The following is a 19,172-nucleotide window of genomic DNA, read 5'->3' on the forward strand; positions in this document are numbered from 1 at the left end:
GGGGCCGTGGCGGGGGCTTGCTGTGTCTCCCCGGAGGGGCGCTTGGGGCGGGCAGGGCACGGGATGCTGAGGAACCCTTGGTTTTCACGGGAAGTTACCAGTCCCCTGAAGAGGAAGGGGAGCTGCCAGCAATGCTGGCTCCTCTTACTGTTGTGAGGGCCAGAAGGGTGATGGTCTGCATCGCTGTTCATGGTGTGGTTCCCCTCTCCTGTCTGTACGTAGATGCCCGGCAGTATCTCGGTGCTTGCCTTGAGCAGGGCCCCAGGCCAGTGCTGGGGAAAGGAGAGTTGCTGCTGATGTGTCTTTGTTCCTTTCGTGATCAATAACTGGACTCTGCTCAGGTGAAGAGGGTGTGAGCACACGTACAGAGCGCTGTGGGGTATCCTGCGGGTACCCCCGCACGTGGGTCTGGCTCTTCTACCTTGCAGGCTTTGCATCTTGTTTCCCTGTAGAAATAGTGATTTTTATTTTCTACTTAAATGGTGTCATTTAGATTCAGTTGTCACCTGTGCTGGGAACTCCCGTATTTACTCTCAGAAAAACCTGTCCTGTCTTGTTTAGTCTCTCAAACAAGATCTTATTTCTGTACTGCTTTTAATGTCCAGTTTGGCTACTCTAGCTACTGTGCATCAGCTTTTTCTTTCCCTGAGTTTTTTTTTTGTCCTTTCCTGTTCTGGGAAGTTCACACCTTCATTGCCTTCAGCAACCCACCAGGATTGTCCACAAACCAAACATCTTTTGTTTTGAAAGACTATCTGCTGGCACACGACACTGACTTGCCTGATTCTCAACTATCCTCAAGGCAGCCCTGTGCCACGGTATTTATTCAGTGTAATGATGTTTATGTGATGCTAGACATGAGTATTTGACACCTATTAGTGTGTATTCTGAAGTTAAAAATGTGAGTTTTCACAAATTCACTTTTTTCTAGGGATATAGCTGTTTGTTTAAATGTACAAATGAAGCTATTTATGTTAGTGTTTTACTCAAAGTAATTGAGAGGTTGCAGGAAGGATGCAATTCCTTTACTGTATGTGCAGGAAAGTCTTCACTTTTACCCAGCAGCAAGTAGAAATGGTTTCTCACATAGTTCTGGTTTCCACATAGCACTTTCTACTTCAGAGCTTAAGTGGTGTGTTTCAAAGGCATATGTGATTAAGGTGCTTTATGGTGTGAGAAAGTACATGCTCTGTATAAGATTTCTGGCAGTTCTTGTATTTATTGGTCTCTTAGTGTTCAGTTTTGATGAACTGGAATGCCTAAAAAGTAGTTGTTACAATAGATGGAGAATACATTTTTCCCCACTTAAAGTGCTGCTCTATAAACTTTACAGTACAAACCCTGCTTTTCATTTTAGCTCAGAGGGTTTTTCAAATTTAGAGACTTTCTATCAAAATTAGTGTCAGAATTATGAACATAGCAACAATGTTGAAGTCGGTGACAGCAATATCAACCCTGTGCTTAGGGGGGGGACAGCAGTTTAAAACACTTGATCTCTGAAGGGTTAGAAGAACCATGAATTACTGACATGCAGTTGAAGTTGTCCAGATAACTAGTAAATTATTATTAAGCCCTTGATGCCACTGTTTAAGGCTCAGACAACTTCAGTATGTAATATAAGTGCTATTCTCGTGACTTTTATCATCCAAGTGATATAAAGAAAAATTAAGGTTGAAAGAGACCTCAGGAAGGAATCTGGTTCAGCCTCTTATTCAAAGTAGAGCTAACCTCAATTGATTTATATTTGGTTCCTGTTAAATCTCAACACATGCACAATATCTTAAACACTGAATAAGGAGATTCCATGTGCTTAATTAAGCACTGCAAGAAAGTTGTCTGTCTTGTTAGATGCTAAACTTAAATTGCAAACAGAGGAAGCTTAAGCCCATTACTGTCCTGTCGGCAGTGAACATCAGAAGCTTACACCCCCCTCTGTAGAAGTCTGAAGAAACTAGAGGTTTTGAGCAAGAAATATCCGTGTAAGCTCAGCTTTCCAGACATCCAGTCACTCTTGTTATGCTTCCTGACCCTTCAGAGGTCTAGCTCAACGGAGCCCTACACATGAATACAAACTGTATTGTAAAACACTAGCTGCAGCGTGGTGTGGGATTGATTTCCTGTTCATCTGTAAACAATAGGCACTGTAACTCTTCATGGGAGAGAGCCCTTCAGACCTCTGCAGAAAGTTAAAGCTGTACTTTGTGATGTGCCAGAAACCATTAAACACTTCAAATGCATGGGTGGGCATGCTCAACTCCTAGACCCCTTTCAAATGCCCTCACTGCTGTTTTGTCTACAACAAGGACATAGTTTTCCACCTTTTTAGTTAGAAACCTTGGGACCAGCCAACTGAGAGGCTGCCTGGACAGCCTTGGGCTTTGCAGGTCATGTGTTTTTCCAGGTGGAAGCTGACAGGCTGATCCTGGTGCTCAGAGAAGACGTGGTGCTTTCCAAGCCAGCCGTGGGATTCTGCAATAGTCCCTGGATAGCTTTAGTATGTCTTGCCATGAGCTGTGTGCTGTAATAATCTAATCTTGAGCAGGGATATCAGTGGTACGGTTCACGTCTAAAAGGCTACAAGCATTGCATTCAGTTTATAATCTGCTTCTAGTTGACTAGGTTACAGTTGTAATATGATCAAACAGCAGCTGGAGATCTAAAATAACTTGGAGAGGTTATATACGCTAGGAACTAATGGAAGACAGTCATTCAAAGGAAGTGACTGACAGCTTGTCCTTGCACCAGTTAAGATTCCCTTCCAGTCTGGTGTAAGCTGAGGTGCTAAACAGCATGAGCGTGATAGGACAAAGTTTGGCATTGACCTGCTGTACCCAGAGCTTCCTGCTCCTTGTGAGCTGACATACATGTTGAACAGAGGTAAAGACCGCTTGCAGCACTAACTGCTGCCTGATGGGGGGAACCACCTGGATGCAGCTTTTCATCTCCGAGAACAGGACTCTTGATGAGTAGCCCTGTCTACAACCGTCAACTCTCTTAGTAAATTATTAACAGTATAGTATACCAGGGATGCTCAACACTGGGGTTGAGTGGACCCACTTTTTTGCTGCCTTTTTTCTAGGGAAGCTGTGGTGCCCGCCGTCCCCTATCATCCATGTGACAGGCCTGTCTCTGCTTATATCTTTCCAGCTGTGCAGTGGGAATAGCAGCTGGCTGGCACATGACCACAGACTGTGACATGGCAGGTGCTTGTGAAAGCTCTGTTAAGGATGTAATTTGTAAAGGTACTGCAGGAATCGTGGCATGTCCTGGCAGAGAGGTTGAGTACTTTTCTGGTGACCTGCTAGAAGCGATTGATAAAACTGCAATACAGAATTCTTCTATTGGCAGAAAGCATATATCAAACCAGTATGTGCTGGTGCTTATCTGAACTGGCAAAGTCTCACGAAGACAGAAAACAACTAGACTAGTAAACTTGATGAGCTTCTGTAACTTGTGGCCAAAATTTCAAGCTTTCGTATGTCAGTGTCTGATGTAACTGTGCTACCTGTTTTCCTGCACTATCAATCCAGTAAGTCCGAGTCTGACCTCTTCCTCTTTAATGGCTTAAATTAATTTATGTTCTACCTGGTAGCTGCCACACAGTCAATTGCAGCTTTTTTTCCACTCTAATGTGTAACATCACTGGTTAGTACCTGCTCAAGTGTTCTGATAACTGGGACTCAGTAAAGCCTCAGTATGCACTGAGGTTTTGGATTTATCGCTAAAAGCTTTCTTTGTGGTCAGTGGATATTAATCATAAAACCAGTAGAGAGAGAATTTTAATAGGAAGCTCTTGTCATTGATAAAACTTTACCTCTACCTGTATAATAAATATATGAAACCAAAGGTGCAACTTTGAGCTCTAAAGGCGTCTAAGATTTTTCCCCTGCTGCTTCAGGGGCCTCTCCTGTGGTCTGTTGCAGTGGCAGTTGTCTCAAGCTGAATGCTTACATAGGACAGGGGCTGGGGCGGGAAGGGGAGTATGGCAGTATAGCACTGTGGGGAAGTCCTTGGTTTTGGAGTAGGATTCTTCACTCCAGCTGGTCTACGGTCTTTACCTTCACAGCTTGATGTAAACAAAACTGTTTATACAGGCTGCTGAAAAAGTTGGCATTTGAGGGAACAGATGTGTGTGATAAGGAGATTCAGGGTTCTGGAGGTAACTGGTTTTGTTAGTTTTTGGCAAGGATTACAAGAGTACTTTTTAATTGCATAAATCTTAACTTACACAATGCTGCAATGGTAATACTGGACTAATAGTAATCTTTCTAATGCTAAAGTGCGATCCTTTGGTACTGAAGACCGGCCCACAGACAGACCTGCTCCTCCAAGAGAAGAAATCTATGAATACATTATTTTTCGAGGGAGTGACATCAAAGACATCACTGTCTGTGAACCTCCAAAAGCTCAACATACTCTGCCACAAGATCCTGCCATTGTTCAGGTAAGTTAGCCTGAAGTGTTGATAGAAAGCTATGATAAAACATTGGTGATGAAAGACTTGATTTTGGTGTAAACATAAAAATGAAGGCCAGTAAGTGTCTCCAGGAATCTTCAAATTGAAGCATCCTGAATTTTGTTGTAATGTTTAAAATACCAGCAGCATTAAAGACTTCAGTCAACAAAAGCCAAAGCTAGTTTACTTAGCTGAGAATGCAGGAAAATCATAAAGAGGTAAACTAACCCTTCTCAGTATTTAATTAAGCTTTAGTAATGCTGTACGTGAAGTAGAGAATCACTGCCGAAGCAAGTTGACTTCTGGACACTGTAAATGGAAATGTACTTTGTCTTGTTACAGTCTTCACTGGGCTCTGCCTCTACATCATCCTTTCAGCCACATGTGCCTTACAGCCCGTTTAGAGGTATGCCACCTTACAGCCAGCTTGCTGCCAGCTCTTTACTTAGCCAGCAGTATGCAGCTTCGTTAGGTTTAGGTAAGTAAAAACTTTACTTGCTAGAGTAAAGGTACAGTCCTTGTATGCAGCTACTGTGAAACCAAGTAACAGTAACTACTACCAAATTCCTTGCCAAGTGTCAGGCTGCAACAAGCAGTGAATAAGTAGTTAACAACTTTGTGCAATGATTTTACTGCAAGGAGGCGTGCGTTTCACTTACACACACACACAGACACACATGAAAGAAAGAAACAAACTAAATAACTGAAGTTTCTTTCTAAAAGTAATGTGAATACCTAACAGTTGAGGCCAGTTCATTTCTAACCTAACATACCCTACATATACATCACACGTAAAAAGAACTTGTATTCCGAGAGAGGACTGAAATAAGCTGCTCTAATGCTGTTCTAGAGATTCTTGTATCTCTTTCCAAGTCCTTCAGATGTTTCACTACCCTGTATCTTATCCATATATCTTTGCTTTCTCTTCTTCCCTCTATCTCTTTAGAGAAATTGGTAAGCCCTCCAGCATCAGCAGCTGCTTCCAGCCCTAGTTCTTCTCCGTCTCCACAACCTGTTTCAGAGCCTGACATGTCTTCAGAGCCCCATCAGCTCTCTTCCAAGGGTAACAGCAGTTTGAGGACTCCAAATATTTGGAAGAACTGCATGGCACTTGCAAACACTCTGTTCTTGTTAACTCCTCCTAGAATGATAGTACTTATATGGGTAATGCTAGTAGAACTAGTTTGTTCTCAGCTATTTTTGCTTTTCATTAGATGAAGTATTCCTCCTGTCCTAGAAGTATCAGTTAGAGAGACAGGAGAAAGAAAAAGTACAGGACAGCAGATCCTCTTGTGTAAGTATCAGGAGAGGGCTGAGGTTTAGGGGTGTTGATGTGCTGCATCCTATCCAGGAACATGTGTCACCTTAGAGACTGGGTGAGGAATTAATTAGTCTTTCCTGGAAAGACAAGCACACTGCTTAAATTGTGGGTGGCCTTGCTGTTAGAGACATAGGTTAATAGAAAAATCCGGAGTATTGCTGTAATTGAGGAAATATCAGGATAGATTTCATGCATGATGGGGCATAGTACCTTGTCAAGACTCCCAATTAGTAAAGCATGACTAACAGTAAGCAATTTCCAAGTTGTGGTAAGCTGAGATAACGTAGTTCTGGGTGCTTGCTTCTATGTGTAAAAACTTTTAAAGGAGGTTGAGTAGAGATACTAGACTGACCATCCTCAGAGCAGAGAGACCAGGTGCAGCCTGCATTTAAACATGGTAATTAGTTTCATCTGTTTTTAACTTAAGCATGTATGCTTGTGTTGGCATGAAACTGTTTTTACTTACTCTCTGGTTTTGGCCATCTATCTGTACATACTTTCTCAATATTCTGGCTAAACTTTGAAACTTTCTCATGTTAAACTTGCACAGCAGCTTTGTCCTACTGAATAATCCTTAGGATATGTCTGTCTTCCTTGCAAGTTTTCCAGGTGTACATTAACTGGGAACCTGCATGATGTTACCTACTGGGTATATCTCATGTGGACTTGGGTGACCCAGAAGTGTCAGTGGCTTGGTTTGTGTGTACTCTTCAGCTTTTCACTTTTCTTGCTCTTAAAGTATATTTAGTTAAAGTTCGCTTCCAAGCAGTTCTTACGCATAACTACATAAACCTGTAGTACTCCAAAACTTCTAATTAAATCTAGAATGCAGTGTTTCTTCTGAGTACTGAAGACTGTCACTTTTTAATATAATTGGTGTAAGGTATACCAAACCATGAAAAGTATTTACATGTTTTGTAGTGTGAATAAATAAGCCTGGATGGAAGAGCAACAGAAGTCTTGGTAACACTTTGGCCTTGACCAAGAAGGAATTTAAAAGGGTAACTTTGAGATCCTGGTCTGGTTTCAGGTTTTCTTTGTCTGAAAGCTAACAATAAGCAATGAAGTTGAAGGACTTCTAAAAGCGGCTTACGAAATGGGATATAGTTGAGGTGGTTAAGCTTTTGCTGCAAAACTTTTTTGACAAAGTGGGGAAGCTTTCTTGAGCAGTTTCAAAATGGTGGATTTTTGCTTCAGATTTAAAGTATCGTGTTAAGTAAAGTCCTGCATAACCAAGGATACACCTAGAAATTAGATTTTTATATAAACTGTCTAAGAGACTGACCTGGCTTGCTTATCTAATATGTGTCTAACTTGGTTTAAGAAATAAATGGGTAGATTTCCTGATTTTTAAGGCTCTGGATTTGAGAGCCATGACTTGTGTGGCAGTAGTGCCTTACCTAGTGTATATGCCACTTAAACATAGCATGTAATGATAAACACTCAAGGCTTTGAGTAATTCTTGACAAAACGGTTTCTCTATAGAAGTGGGTAGGGTTTGAATAGCGTTGGCACATTTTCTGAGAGGCACTTAATCATTGGGATTTTTTCCAGGTGCTGGCTTTCCTTCTGTTCACCCGGTCCGCAAAAGCCCCATGGTAGAGCAGGCTGTTCAGACTGGCCCAGTTGACAACATGAATTCACTAAAGTCACCCCCAGTGAAAGTAACTCCAGGGGTTCAGCGCAATGGACGGCAGGTTCCACAGGGCAACAGTAAGACAAATGGTATGTATGCACCCCTTATCTTGAAAATGCTTTTTGAAGCATCCTTCAAAGGTGCATAGCAAGACTGTTTCAGTTCTGTTCTTGTGCTCCTTTATTAAGTTTATCCTTCTTGTTCAGTAGATACAGTTCAGGCAGCACCTGTGCAAACCCAAGGACAGGTGAATGACGAAAACAGAAGACCTCAAAGGAGGAGATCGGGTAGGTTAACCTGACAGTAAACAGTCGCATTAACCTATAAAGGCAAATATTGTTAATTTCAGTGAAGGATTATTGGACAGAGACTGAGAGCAAAATAAAGCTTGATAAGGCTTTGGACATCTAGAGATACTTCCCTAACAAAGTAGGTTCTGGAGTCACAGAAGTTCAGAACATTCCAGGGACAGAATTCTAGTGTCTTTTCTAGAAAACTTGAAGGAATGTTATACAAATTGATGCTGTGAGTTGGCAGCAGCAACTAGATTTTTCTGAAACCTGAAGTATTTTTACTGGGAAGGGCAGCCAGTTTAAGAATTTCCAGAGCTCTCCTCCAGAGGGGAACTATGGACCCCTTGCTTCCATAGAGCAGAGTTCTTATTTCATGACTGCAGTTTAAGCACAAGTCAAAAGAAAGTGAAATTAAATTCAAACAGGTATTTCTGCCCAAGCAAAATGAGAAAAGGCAGGAAACAAAACTTCAGGCACTCAGGTCTTTAATTTAATTTGCCTCAGGGCAGCACTGTAGAAGGGGTTACAGCCTTTCCAAAAAGGAGTTGATAGCTTCTCAGCTGGAAACCAGAAGCTATACAAAGTACAGGCTCCTTATGTGGGATGAGTCTTGGGTGGATTTTCTGAAACCAGTGACCTGTTCCTCTTCGCCATCACAACAGGTTTGTGGACTGTTTGTACCATGCTTGTCTTCTTTCTGTACCATAGCAGACAGAAAAGATCGTTTTCCCTGCTTCCCTCAGCTTTTCTCAGTATAGTACTTGTTCTGATTTCCTCTCCTCACACTGGAAGGAAAGTTGGGTATACTCTGTCCTAACGGTAAGACTGACATCTGGGGATGCTTTTCAGAAAGTTAAAGTATTGCTGTAATATGTCTTCTACAGCCAAGTTCAGAAATTACTTTCAAAGAGGTGTGGCCTAACCACAGGACTAGAAGCCAGAAACTCCTGAGTGCTCATCCTGGTTTCTTCTGGTCTTGAGCAAGTCATTTAACCTCCCTGCACGTTACCAAGTGTTTAAACTCTCCTGCTTTCAGGAAACAGGAGAACCAGAAACCGTTCTAGAGGACAAAACAGACCAACTACTGTGAAGGAAAATACAATAAAGTTTGAAGGTGACTTTGACTTTGAAAGTGCAAATGCACAGTTCAACAGAGAGGAACTTGATAAAGAATTCAAGAAGAAACTAAACTTTAAAGGTTCGTGACTTCATTAAATATGAATTGCTGAGCTAGTAGTAAACACTGCATAGACAAACTCGTTCTGAGAAACTGCATGATTACATGTGGCAGCATCTCAAATCTTGTTTGAGGGACCAAGAGAACAGATGGCTCTTCAGTATGCATCAAGGAAGTGTAATACATTTTATTATCTTCAGATGACAAAGCAGAGACGGGGGAAGAAAAAGGGGACCCTGGAGTGGCAACTCAAAACAATGACGGTAATGCGGAGGAGGACCTTCTGGGACCCAACTGCTATTATGATAAATCCAAGTCTTTCTTTGACAACATTTCCTCAGAACTGAAATCTAGGTGAGTATTTTCCAAAAGCTTGCTTTTTTAATGCAATTTTAGGCATAGAATTCTAGACATAATCTATGTCACAAGGTTTAATTCTTTAAAAATCTTGAAATGCAAGAAAGTCAGCAAAACAGCCTTTAGAAGGGAGTATTGCCATACACTTGATGGCTCACGAGTAATATTAACCAAGCTTCATGCAGTGGGATCAAACAAAAAGCAAGGCTTTCAGCTGATACTGATACACTTGCCTAAACTATGATACAGGAATTTCCAGTTCTGTTTCCCAGTACTGACTTTGAACCCATTGATTTTAAACAAATTTCTTATCTCATTTGTGGGAGGAGGCATCAGGGTCATGCTGTGCTGAAGATGGTGCAACTTGCAGACAGGAGCAAGCTAAGCCTGGAGTTTGGGCAGAGAGGAGGTCAGGTCTGTCTGTGGAAATGCATTAAATTAAGTGTTGGGAATATTAAAAGAAAGCTTCATCTTTTGCTGCTGACACTGATGTTATCAACTGCCTGGTGAAGTCAGACATCCCTTCGTGTGTCAGTATGTGAAATTCCCTTGGTAATGTTTCTGCTTCCCTTTAGCAAAGCCGCCTTCCAGGTGCTTGCTGTACGGTCTTCAGGGCTAGGCAGGCTCTGCTAAGGAAGAAACACACTGGTGCTGTGGAGCTACCTATGTGACAGGGCTTCCCAGCTTTCTGGAGAGGCTTCAATGGAGTCAAGAGTTTGTATTTTTCAAGAAAACAAGACAGGGTTTGAAATGCTAGTGAGACCATGTTCAACCCTCTTCTAGGCCCATCTTTAGTTTTCCAGTATGAAAGTAGCTTACAAGAGCCAACAGCTGTCACTTTCAAATCCGTGCTTAGCAGAGGAATTGAGTTAGTGAGCATGTGTACGCTGCAGCTTGTTCTTGTTGCAGTTTAGTTCAACAAAATAGGATGCTTGAAGCTTCCTAGCCAAATGAGTTGGTGGCTATTTAACGTTTATATTGCATCTGAATGCAGTCTTGTTCAGTTCTAGACGTACCACGTGGGCTGAAGAAAGGAAGCTCAATACAGAGACATTTGGAGTGTCTGGACGGTTCCTTCGTGGCCGCAGCTTTCGTGGTGGATTTCGAGGTGGAAGGGGTAGCGGAGCAGCGAGGCGAAACCAAACCACTCACAGAGCTGGTACTGGCAGAGTGTAACTTCAAAGGCAAGTTTTTTAGCAAGAATAAATACTCTTGAGCCAAGTTTGTCTCTTACTCCTCGCCTGATCTGTCTGTGCAACCTCTCTTGCTCTCCAGTCGCATGGATATATCAAGAATTGTTCCTTATTGTATCTGATCTATCCTTTGAAGTGGTAGAAGGAAATATGAGTGGTTTTTAACATGTTGATTGTTCTGTTGATTTCTTGGGCTACCCTTCTGTCTGAGAAAGCAAGAGCTGCTTGTTTGAGCTGAGGCTCTAGCTAAGCATTTCAGTTGATACATGGGTGTGAACTTTGCTTTTCTTTTTCTAATTCTACCTTTTTTTTCTGAATAGGTTCTAACATCTCTCCTGAGAGGTTGAAACTGTATATAGAAAGAAAACAACCAACTGCTGCACTAATGTGGGAAAATGGTTCATATTGTTTACTGTCTCAGCTCAAGCGACAGAACTTCATGTACTACTGCTTATATTCTGGACTTATTTTGGACCAGCAACTGTCAGCTGGATTATTCTTTGGAAGAGGGAATGTGTTCAGGGGTACCTTCTTCAGGGTGTCTTTTTTGTTTGTGTTTTTTTTTTTTAAGTGCAGACTAACTTACATAGTTCTTCTTTCTGGGTCTCTCAAAGGCTGCTGTAGTCTAAGCTTAAAGTCAGACTCCTTTTCTGAACCCTGAAGAAGATAAATCACGCTATTTTAACATGGAACCAAAGCTCACTTGAAATAAACCAGCTATAATTTGTTTGTTCTGAGTAACCAAATGGATTCTTTGGTGCTGCTGGTCTCACTGTTCTCGGCAGCAGGTGTGAAGTTGCACTTGGTATCTGGAAGAATGGATTCCTGGTGCTGAGGAGTTATGTATATTGTCACTTGGGAATACTGGATTGTTGATCATGTAGTAGTGTAAATGACTGTACAACTGTTTGTCGGCTGGTACTCGTGTGGAGGCACTGCAGGTTTACACAGAACCTTGGCTCTCCCTGGAGCTGAAGGGTGCTGGGTGTTCCTCGGGGGCTTGGAGCTCTTCACTGGGTCAGGGCAGCGTGGGGGACAGCGTGCTGTGCCCTCGGTGGGACAGGAGCGGCAAGTGTCTCTGCTCGCACGCTCAGAATAAAGAGGTTTTGGCAGTGGTCAACTGTCTGGGAAGGACATCCGAAGCTCTGACTTCTTGCCTCAGTTTGTACCTCGCTCGTAGGTAGTACCAAACGCAAACAGTTCTCTGTACGCTAGTAGACTGTGGTGGAACACTATGGAATGTTTTCATTAAACTAGGGATGGGAGTCCATATAATGAAGCTTAACAGATGGGCATGTTTAATTTGTTTCCTCTATACCCCCCATACTGTAAATAGTTTAGTTTTTTTCTTTTGTTTTTAAAAATCTGTATGTGGGGAGGGGCTGGGAGGGGGGGGTTATGTTTGTTTGCATGAATAAGTGGGTTAAATTGCTATAGGCATGTGTCCCTTTTTTGGTTGGTAGGGAATTTTGTTGAAAAAGCACCTTGATGACTGAACCCCTTACATAGCTAGAATTTTTTAGTTATGCATTGACCTAGGTTACTGTAAAAGCTTGGATTTATTTTTGTAGGACTTTATTGCTAAGAATTAGAACATAGCAGTGGGGCTGCTCTTTGGAGTAATGTAAATTGTAATTATAATAAACATGTAAATGTTTAATGCTTCCCTCCCACTTTGTTCTGTACGTAACTCAGTAACATCAGTCCATACAGCGTGTCAGGTGCCTGTCCTGGCAGGGCTCAAATCTAACTCGGAGAAAACTGCGCTGCAGAGTTCTGGCGGGCCTGCAAAGCATTGCACAGTATTTGAAAAGGGCTTAAAAACCCTAATCTGGGCACTGACCCCCTTGTTACTGTTCCCTCTGTCCCTGCGTTCGGCTCCCTTGTTGAGGAATCGGCCTAATGCCTGTTATTGTTGCCCAGACCAGCCAGAGCGAGCACCCCTCTGTCTGACAGCCTGGCAGAGCCCAAGTCCCCGGGCTGGCGGGGCTAGCTACAGCTTGGTTTGGGTGGCAGTGCTGCTGGTTCACTAGCCACAAATGCCACCAGTATCTGGGCTCATACCAGCGAAACAGGGTGTGTGCTGAAACGGCTTACTTGGAAGCTGCTGCAAGCCTCTAATTTCTCTGCTGGCAAAACAGCCAGTGTGACATTAAGTGCAAGATGGAATTGCACTGCCAGAGTCAACTGACTTGTCTGAGGTGGCTGTGGCAAAATGAGAAATCATCATTAACTTCTGTGTAATAATGCTTTTTTATTTATTTTTAAGGCTGTAATTCCCCTTGTTTCTACGGTGAAGCCTCAGATCTAATATGTAAGATGCAATCACTGTTACTGACGCTGCGGGTGTTACTGTACTGTGGAGGTGTCCCAGCCTCTCCGAGTTGAGCACTGTACCTGGCTTGTGCTGGTGTACGGGAGCAGTGTGAGGGGACTAGTGGCTGTGGCTCAGCCCCTGGGCTAGTTCACTGCGAGCCCTTCTCCACAGGAACACTCATTCCCCTTGGGTCTGGGGCAAACGGCTGCCCCAGGGCTCTGCTGCAGCCCTGTCGGCTTCCAGGCGGAGGGAAGGATGGTGGTAACTTGTGCAGGGAACCAAACGCAGCTTTTGTAACTTCAACATTCCAGTCCAAGGACTGATAAATGAAACAACACGGTATTCCAGCAACTTGCTTTCTCTAGCTGATGTGGTCTAACGCTTTCCTGAGCAGAAGCAGCACTGCAGCTTTCCTGTCCTTGATTCCTGTGTGGTACTCTGCCCACACTTCGCAGCATTTAGCTGTAAACAGCTTAGTCGTGGTGCGAGAGGCTGGGGAGTGTGTGAGTTGCTGCTGCCTGGAGCAGTCCCACCACTGTCTGAGCAGCCTTTCCCAGGGACCCTCGGGGGTGAGAGGTGTCCTGGGGCAGGGGCTTGTGTAGCTGAGCTGCCTCTTGCAGGGTGCTGGGACCCTTCCAGCCCTTGCTGTGCCAGACGAGTCCTGCTTTATACCTGTAAAACCACGTGTTGGTTGTCAATAGAGAGCTGCTCCAGTTCTACCCCCTTGGTGGATATAAATAGGGAAACTTTTATAATAAAGTTGCACCTGTTGCTACTGCAAGCAGGTACGGAGTCTTGTGGGTAAGAGCTCAGGTGTGGGAAAGGCCTGAGGCTTCTCTGAAATGGGAAAAGACAGCACTGAGCACAACTGGTGAAGTGACCAACTTTCCCCTTCCCTGGAAGCAGAGATGCCCTTTGGAATACAGGCAGGATGGACAAAGCCTTTTATTGTGCTGTACTTAAGGGTTGTATGGAAAGATAAACAAAAGAAAAAAAAACCCTACTTTTAATATGGAGAGAGGATGGGGCTGGTGTCAATCCTCTTGGCCCCTGTGCAGCATGAGGGACAGGAGCCCCGTTCCCTTCCGTACCCACCCCAGGCCCGTGGCCTGCTCCAGGCCAGCAAGAAGAGCCTCACCTTGGCCAGAGCAGGACGTCCAGCTCCCACCCCCACCCGCTTCTGCCCTCTCCGTGCCACAAAGGGCCTTAGCGTACCGGCTGTGGTCACCAGAGAACCGTCCTGGTCAGCCTCCTTACAGAGTGGAGGTGGTGACAGCAGGTGAATCAGCTGGAAAGAGCTTTCCAATGACCAGTGGAGATGCCACAATGCAAATTCCTATCTGAAATAAAATCCCCTATTCCCAGTCACACCCCCTTTGGGCTAGTTTTATACAGTTGTCACCTGACACCTTCAAATTTATGTATTTCTAAGTTTATTACATTATACATGTTAATGTCTGCAGCGAGTAGATGGCACAGAGCAGATCCTGCCTCTCAAGAGCAACGTGACTTTGGTGCACCACAGCGCAGAGGCAGTTCTCTACATCCCTTACAGCGTCCAAACAACCTCCCTCTGCTGAAGGGAAGAGAGAACCAGCTCCCGCCATCACTGCAACTGGGAACAAACAGGCTCGACCAGAAGCTGAGCTAAACCTAACTCCTGCGGGCAAGATGTACAGAGGAAGCAGTTTAAGAGACAGTCTGGACTAGAGCTTTATGGTTTAACTATGCTGTATGTAACATTCTTTGTAATTATTTTTAGTATTGGGAAGCAACTGGTCTATAAATCCCTGCTGGGCAATCACAACAGCAACACTTTACTCTGCACTAGATGAATCACACAAGGCCCATGTAAGCACCAAGCCACACACCTCTGCTGTGACGACACGCCTGTGGTGTCAGCCCTCACGCTTACCTCCCAAAACACGACCCCCCAACATCTCTCCACTGTCCAGACCCTAGCCACTTACATTTGAAGATGTGAGTTAGGGAAGAAAAAGCGTAATTCCATATTAGTTATGGTCTGTTGAGGTCACTTGAGACAGCTACTAAAAAAAAAAAAAAAAAAAAAGAAGCTAACACCTGAGACAGGGTGGAAAAGAATCATTAAACAAACTGAAGTGCCCGAGGAGAAAATTGCAAGCAAAGCCTTTGTCCTTTAATGGGTCACCACTGCTGTTTTGTAGCCAACCAAATAATCCTAGGTAATTAAAATCCAAGGAACAGACAGATTTTTTTAAAATAACAGCTTAAAAAAAAAATCAGTAGGTTTATTGTAGGTCTCAAGAGGGGCACAGTATGAGTAAGTGGAATGCCTACATGTTGTCTATACAGAATAACCCATCACTTGAATTAAAAAGAAGCAGCTAAGCAGTTGAATTTCATTCATCATGATGTTTTCTTCTGTTTTTTCTTTTCATTTTCTTCCTTTTCTTTTTCAATTTCAGCCACATACTTCTCAATTTCTTCAGGATTTAGGATCTAAAACAGAAGCACAGGTGACCCTCAAGATACTAATACAACTTAGAGGCTTTTATTTAAGCTCAAGGAAAGAAAAGTTAACTGGTGTTTATACAGACACAGGTACCTTCTGCAGACACAACAACATTCCTTGGCCACTAATAATAAACAGAAGGATTTGCTAGTGCAGAATGTGAGATTAAGGGTTGGAAGTTAATGCAGATCAACAAGGACAGTATCAGAGAAAGGCTACAAAGGGAGAAAAGCAAAACAAAGACCTTACCTTCAGCGGCTGTTCTCGCCTCATAACCGCCAGCTCTATGTTCTTCCCACCAGACTGCACAACCTTAACAAGAGTTAGATGTAGATATCCATTAATTAATTCTAACGACACCCTTTCAGGTCTTCTTAGAAGGAGAACAGATATGGATGGGGAGTCTTTCGCTCATTAGCTGTAAGTTCTCGACTCCAGTAGCAGTGTAACTCTCCAAAAATACGGGTCTTCCTTCTGGTATCAGTGCACTCACTGGCTGGTGAAAAACACCTCATTTCCACCATCTGACTTTTGATATTTTCTGTATCTTAAACTTCAATAAAAAAGCAAAACATTCTGCACATCTTTGGTGCGTTTGTTTTAATGCTCCAGTTTTCCTCCCTGGAGAACTGCTAGTAAATTCTTCTGCATGAGCTACAGAAACTTTTACCTGAAATATTCTGAACTTTGAATTTAATCCCACATGTATGGCCTACGACGAACAGTTTTTGCAGATCCTTTTATAGAAAATCCTCCTGCATGTCACAGGAAAGTATGTACTCACATTTAGGAAGTTCATCCAGACATACAGTGAAAAGTCACACAAGGGATTTGAAACAGACTCACCTCAAGAAGAGCCTTAATGACAAGTTTAATAGTTAGATCATCTGTTTCAATGGCTTCATCAGTATAGTTTTTCTCCAGAAATTCACGCACAGATTTGGCTCCTCTGCCAATGGCATTAGCCTGGAAACATTGAGGGGAAAAAGATAATGAATGGAAGTTTAGAAAAGACTTCATTTATAGAATAAGCAAGAAATAAGAGTTGTGCATTACATAATCTGAAACCATTTTGTGATCACCATGTATTTTTCAGGAGACTGAACATGTTACTGCCCAAATGTCACACAAAAAGACAGTCATCAGGCACAGGTGTTTTTGGAAAACAGGACAAGATTCCCCAAGTAAAGCTGAACTGCAGGCTGCCATTCTGAGTAAATTTGATCATTAAGGATTTTTACAGCTGTGAGCCAGCACCATCTGGCCAGTTAGATCTCCTTTCTCTTTAAAGGAGACAGAAACTCACAAATATTTCATTACTTCTCCACAAGAGACAGAATCAACTCACCTTCCAAGCATGGTATGTACCAGAGGGATCGGTCTGGTACAGCCGGGGGGTTCCATCAAAGTCAAATCCCACAATAAGAGCAGAGATACCAAAAGGTCTGCGACCGTTGCTCTGCGTGTATCTCTGATAGAAAGAAGAGACACTTATTTCAGAAGCAGTTCTAAAAACACTTTTAGAGTGGAAAGTAGACAGTGTAGAAGTTACAACCAGAAGAGGCACCAGAAATATTTTTAGCAGGCTCTCTTACCAATCTACCTGTTGAAGTTAGGATTCCATGTCTTACAGAAGACCATAAGCAAGGCAACTAAGAGGTGGTTGTTGTTCAACCCCTGTTCCTAACACCCGTTGAAGTTTGCTGCGTGATTACAGCTATCGGGAAGAATCTCTCTTGGCTGGGTGGTGCTGCGAGGCAGAGCGCAAGCCCAGATGTAACGCTCTGCTTCGACAATCATGCTTAGGAAGCCAAAAAAGAGGATGATGACACCTCAACAGAGTCAGTTTTCACCAATGATTTACAACAATTCCATCAGAAAGCACGGCACCCTCTGTGGCGATAAGCAGGCTACGGGAAAGCCCGTGTTACAGCCTCCTGCTGACACTGGGTTAGCCAAGTCGTTGCCATGTCACACACCAAAAGCGCCCACGATCAAGGGGGCCGGACACCAGCAGCATTATCGCTGTGCGAGATTCATGGTTGGTAACAGTTTTAGAGAAATCAGGAATGTGCCAGAATGAAAGACACAGATGTGAGATTACTGTAAAGGAGCAAAGTGAAACTTTGGAAAGTGGTATTCTGCTTTGGCAGGCTAGTGATTATTACAAGAATTACACTATTACCAACATCGCTATACTAAAACATCTCTGTGCGTAAGTAAATCAGACTTTTTCTAATCTCCACTAGTTGCTGAAAGTCAGTTTATTACACTGGCAAATGAATACAAAGAATGCACTTGGGCATATTTTGACACTGTAATTCATTTTAAATTCATGAATATCAAATGTAAGATACATTAAGTACTGCACTGATTTGCTCCCCTTACCCCTCCCTGCAATGACTTAGTAGGAGGGAAAACGAACAGGAGCCATGAAGACATTTTGACAATAACACAGCACCATTGTTAGGAGAGTGAATTAGAGCTGTAGATTAGCAGAGTGTTCCTGATGATATCACAAATGTAGTTATGCAGTCCTTACAAGTACTAATTAATTTCTTCATCTTTGGGAAAAAAACAAACAGTAATCAATCCTCCTTTTCCATTACTACATCCCTATTTCCAATAAACACATGCTAATTTTTACCAGCTGAGCAGAACAAGGCCAGGACAGACATTTTACATACTTAGTCTGAAGCGCTGTTCATCAGGACATATTTTAAGCATCTCTGTGCGGTCCAACATACCTGTTTCAGACTAGCAATGTAACGCGTGATGTACTCCACGGTGACAGGATCCTCCACTGTAAGTCTGTGGCTTTGACACTCCACACGAGCTCTATTTATAACTATTCTGGCATCAGCCGTCAGCCCTGAAACGACAGTGTATTCTCAGATTCATGCTTCATACTGTATGCACAAATAAAACAACTAGTCTTGCCCCAAAAAGCTCACACGGTCAGTGTCAACAGCAATGAAAAAAGCAAATAAGAGATCACGCTTTCTCAGGTTTGATGCACATAAATAGCATTTTTAAGGCAACAGAAAGAAGCTAATGTACCAAAATAAATAGAGGATTTAGTTTACAGCTTTCATGTTTGTAAGTTAGACAACACACGCAATTCTGAACCAGGTAGTCAGAATATTACTGACAGATGACAGCATTCCATCTAACAGCAAATTAGCAAAGCAATCTCAATTCTCACACACATTGGTTTTATTTCGTATGCAGTCCCCCTAACTATAAGCCAGCTTTATCCGCACAGCAAATCTTGTCTAGTTGATGAGGCTAGAGCAGCGTGACGTTGACAAAAACAAGTACGACCCTTTGAAAAAAAAATTAAAAAGAAACGTATTTCTTATTTTACTTTTTAGCTTATAATGCCATTTTCAATTGACAGCCTTGTTTCTATTAGAGAACTTTTCTTCAAGCTTGTGAATGCACCTGCACGTTATCACAACCCTTAGCCAAGGAAGCAAGGCAGAAGTAGCTGAGCCTATCGCTCCTGCACACCAAATCTAAACCCCATCGTTTTTGCCGGTTAAGTCAGATCTCCCCTTACAGAATCACTAACACTGACACAAAGATTCTAAACTACTTGAAGAGAGGAGAAACCTTCTGAAATACATTTTCCCTCCATTTACATGATTTTTTTTTTTAACTTTCATGCCTCCTGTTTAAGCTTTGAACAATGGACATTAAGGCATTTGGAACAGGAAAAATGTGGAACTAGAATATTTATGCTTCAAATCCAGAACTGTTTATTCAGGAGGAGTCTTTTGAAGTAGAACAGAGGAGATTTTTTCTTTGTTTTATGCAAGACTACAAAATTTAGCTTTTTTGGCTTGATGCATGTGGGAAAAGGTCCCTGTAACTGACAAATGTCTCTTATAGTTCCTGTGATATGTATTAATAATACTATTTTATA

At 42.7% G+C, this 19,172-nt stretch overlaps 2 protein-coding genes across 2 annotated transcripts; one reads left to right on the forward strand and one right to left on the reverse strand.

The window, feature by feature from the left end:
• Positions 1-4,260: 4,260 nt before the first annotated feature.
• LSM14B (LSM14B, SCD6 homolog B (S. cerevisiae)) lies at positions 4,261-10,416 on the forward strand (the record flags this gene model as incomplete). The annotated part of the gene is made up of 8 exons (XM_009579478.1): positions 4,261-4,444; positions 4,799-4,934; positions 5,403-5,519; positions 7,332-7,502; positions 7,623-7,700; positions 8,743-8,904; positions 9,084-9,237; positions 10,251-10,416. Coding segments are annotated over 8 exons (1,168 nt in total), but the record flags the coding sequence as incomplete, so codon positions are not given.
• A 4,573-nt stretch (positions 10,417-14,989) lies between these two features.
• On the reverse strand, positions 14,990-18,134 carry PSMA7 (proteasome (prosome, macropain) subunit, alpha type, 7; the record flags this gene model as incomplete). The annotated part of the gene is made up of 5 exons (XM_009579489.1): positions 14,990-15,231; positions 15,494-15,556; positions 16,091-16,210; positions 16,593-16,715; positions 17,992-18,134. Coding segments are annotated over 5 exons (542 nt in total), but the record flags the coding sequence as incomplete, so codon positions are not given.
• Positions 18,135-19,172: the final 1,038 nt, after the last annotated feature.

The sequence above is a fragment of the Fulmarus glacialis genome, unplaced genomic scaffold, assembly GCF_000690835.1.
Source record: "Fulmarus glacialis isolate BGI_N327 unplaced genomic scaffold, ASM69083v1 scaffold25230, whole genome shotgun sequence".
Taxonomy (NCBI): Eukaryota; Metazoa; Chordata; class Aves; order Procellariiformes; family Procellariidae; genus Fulmarus; species Fulmarus glacialis.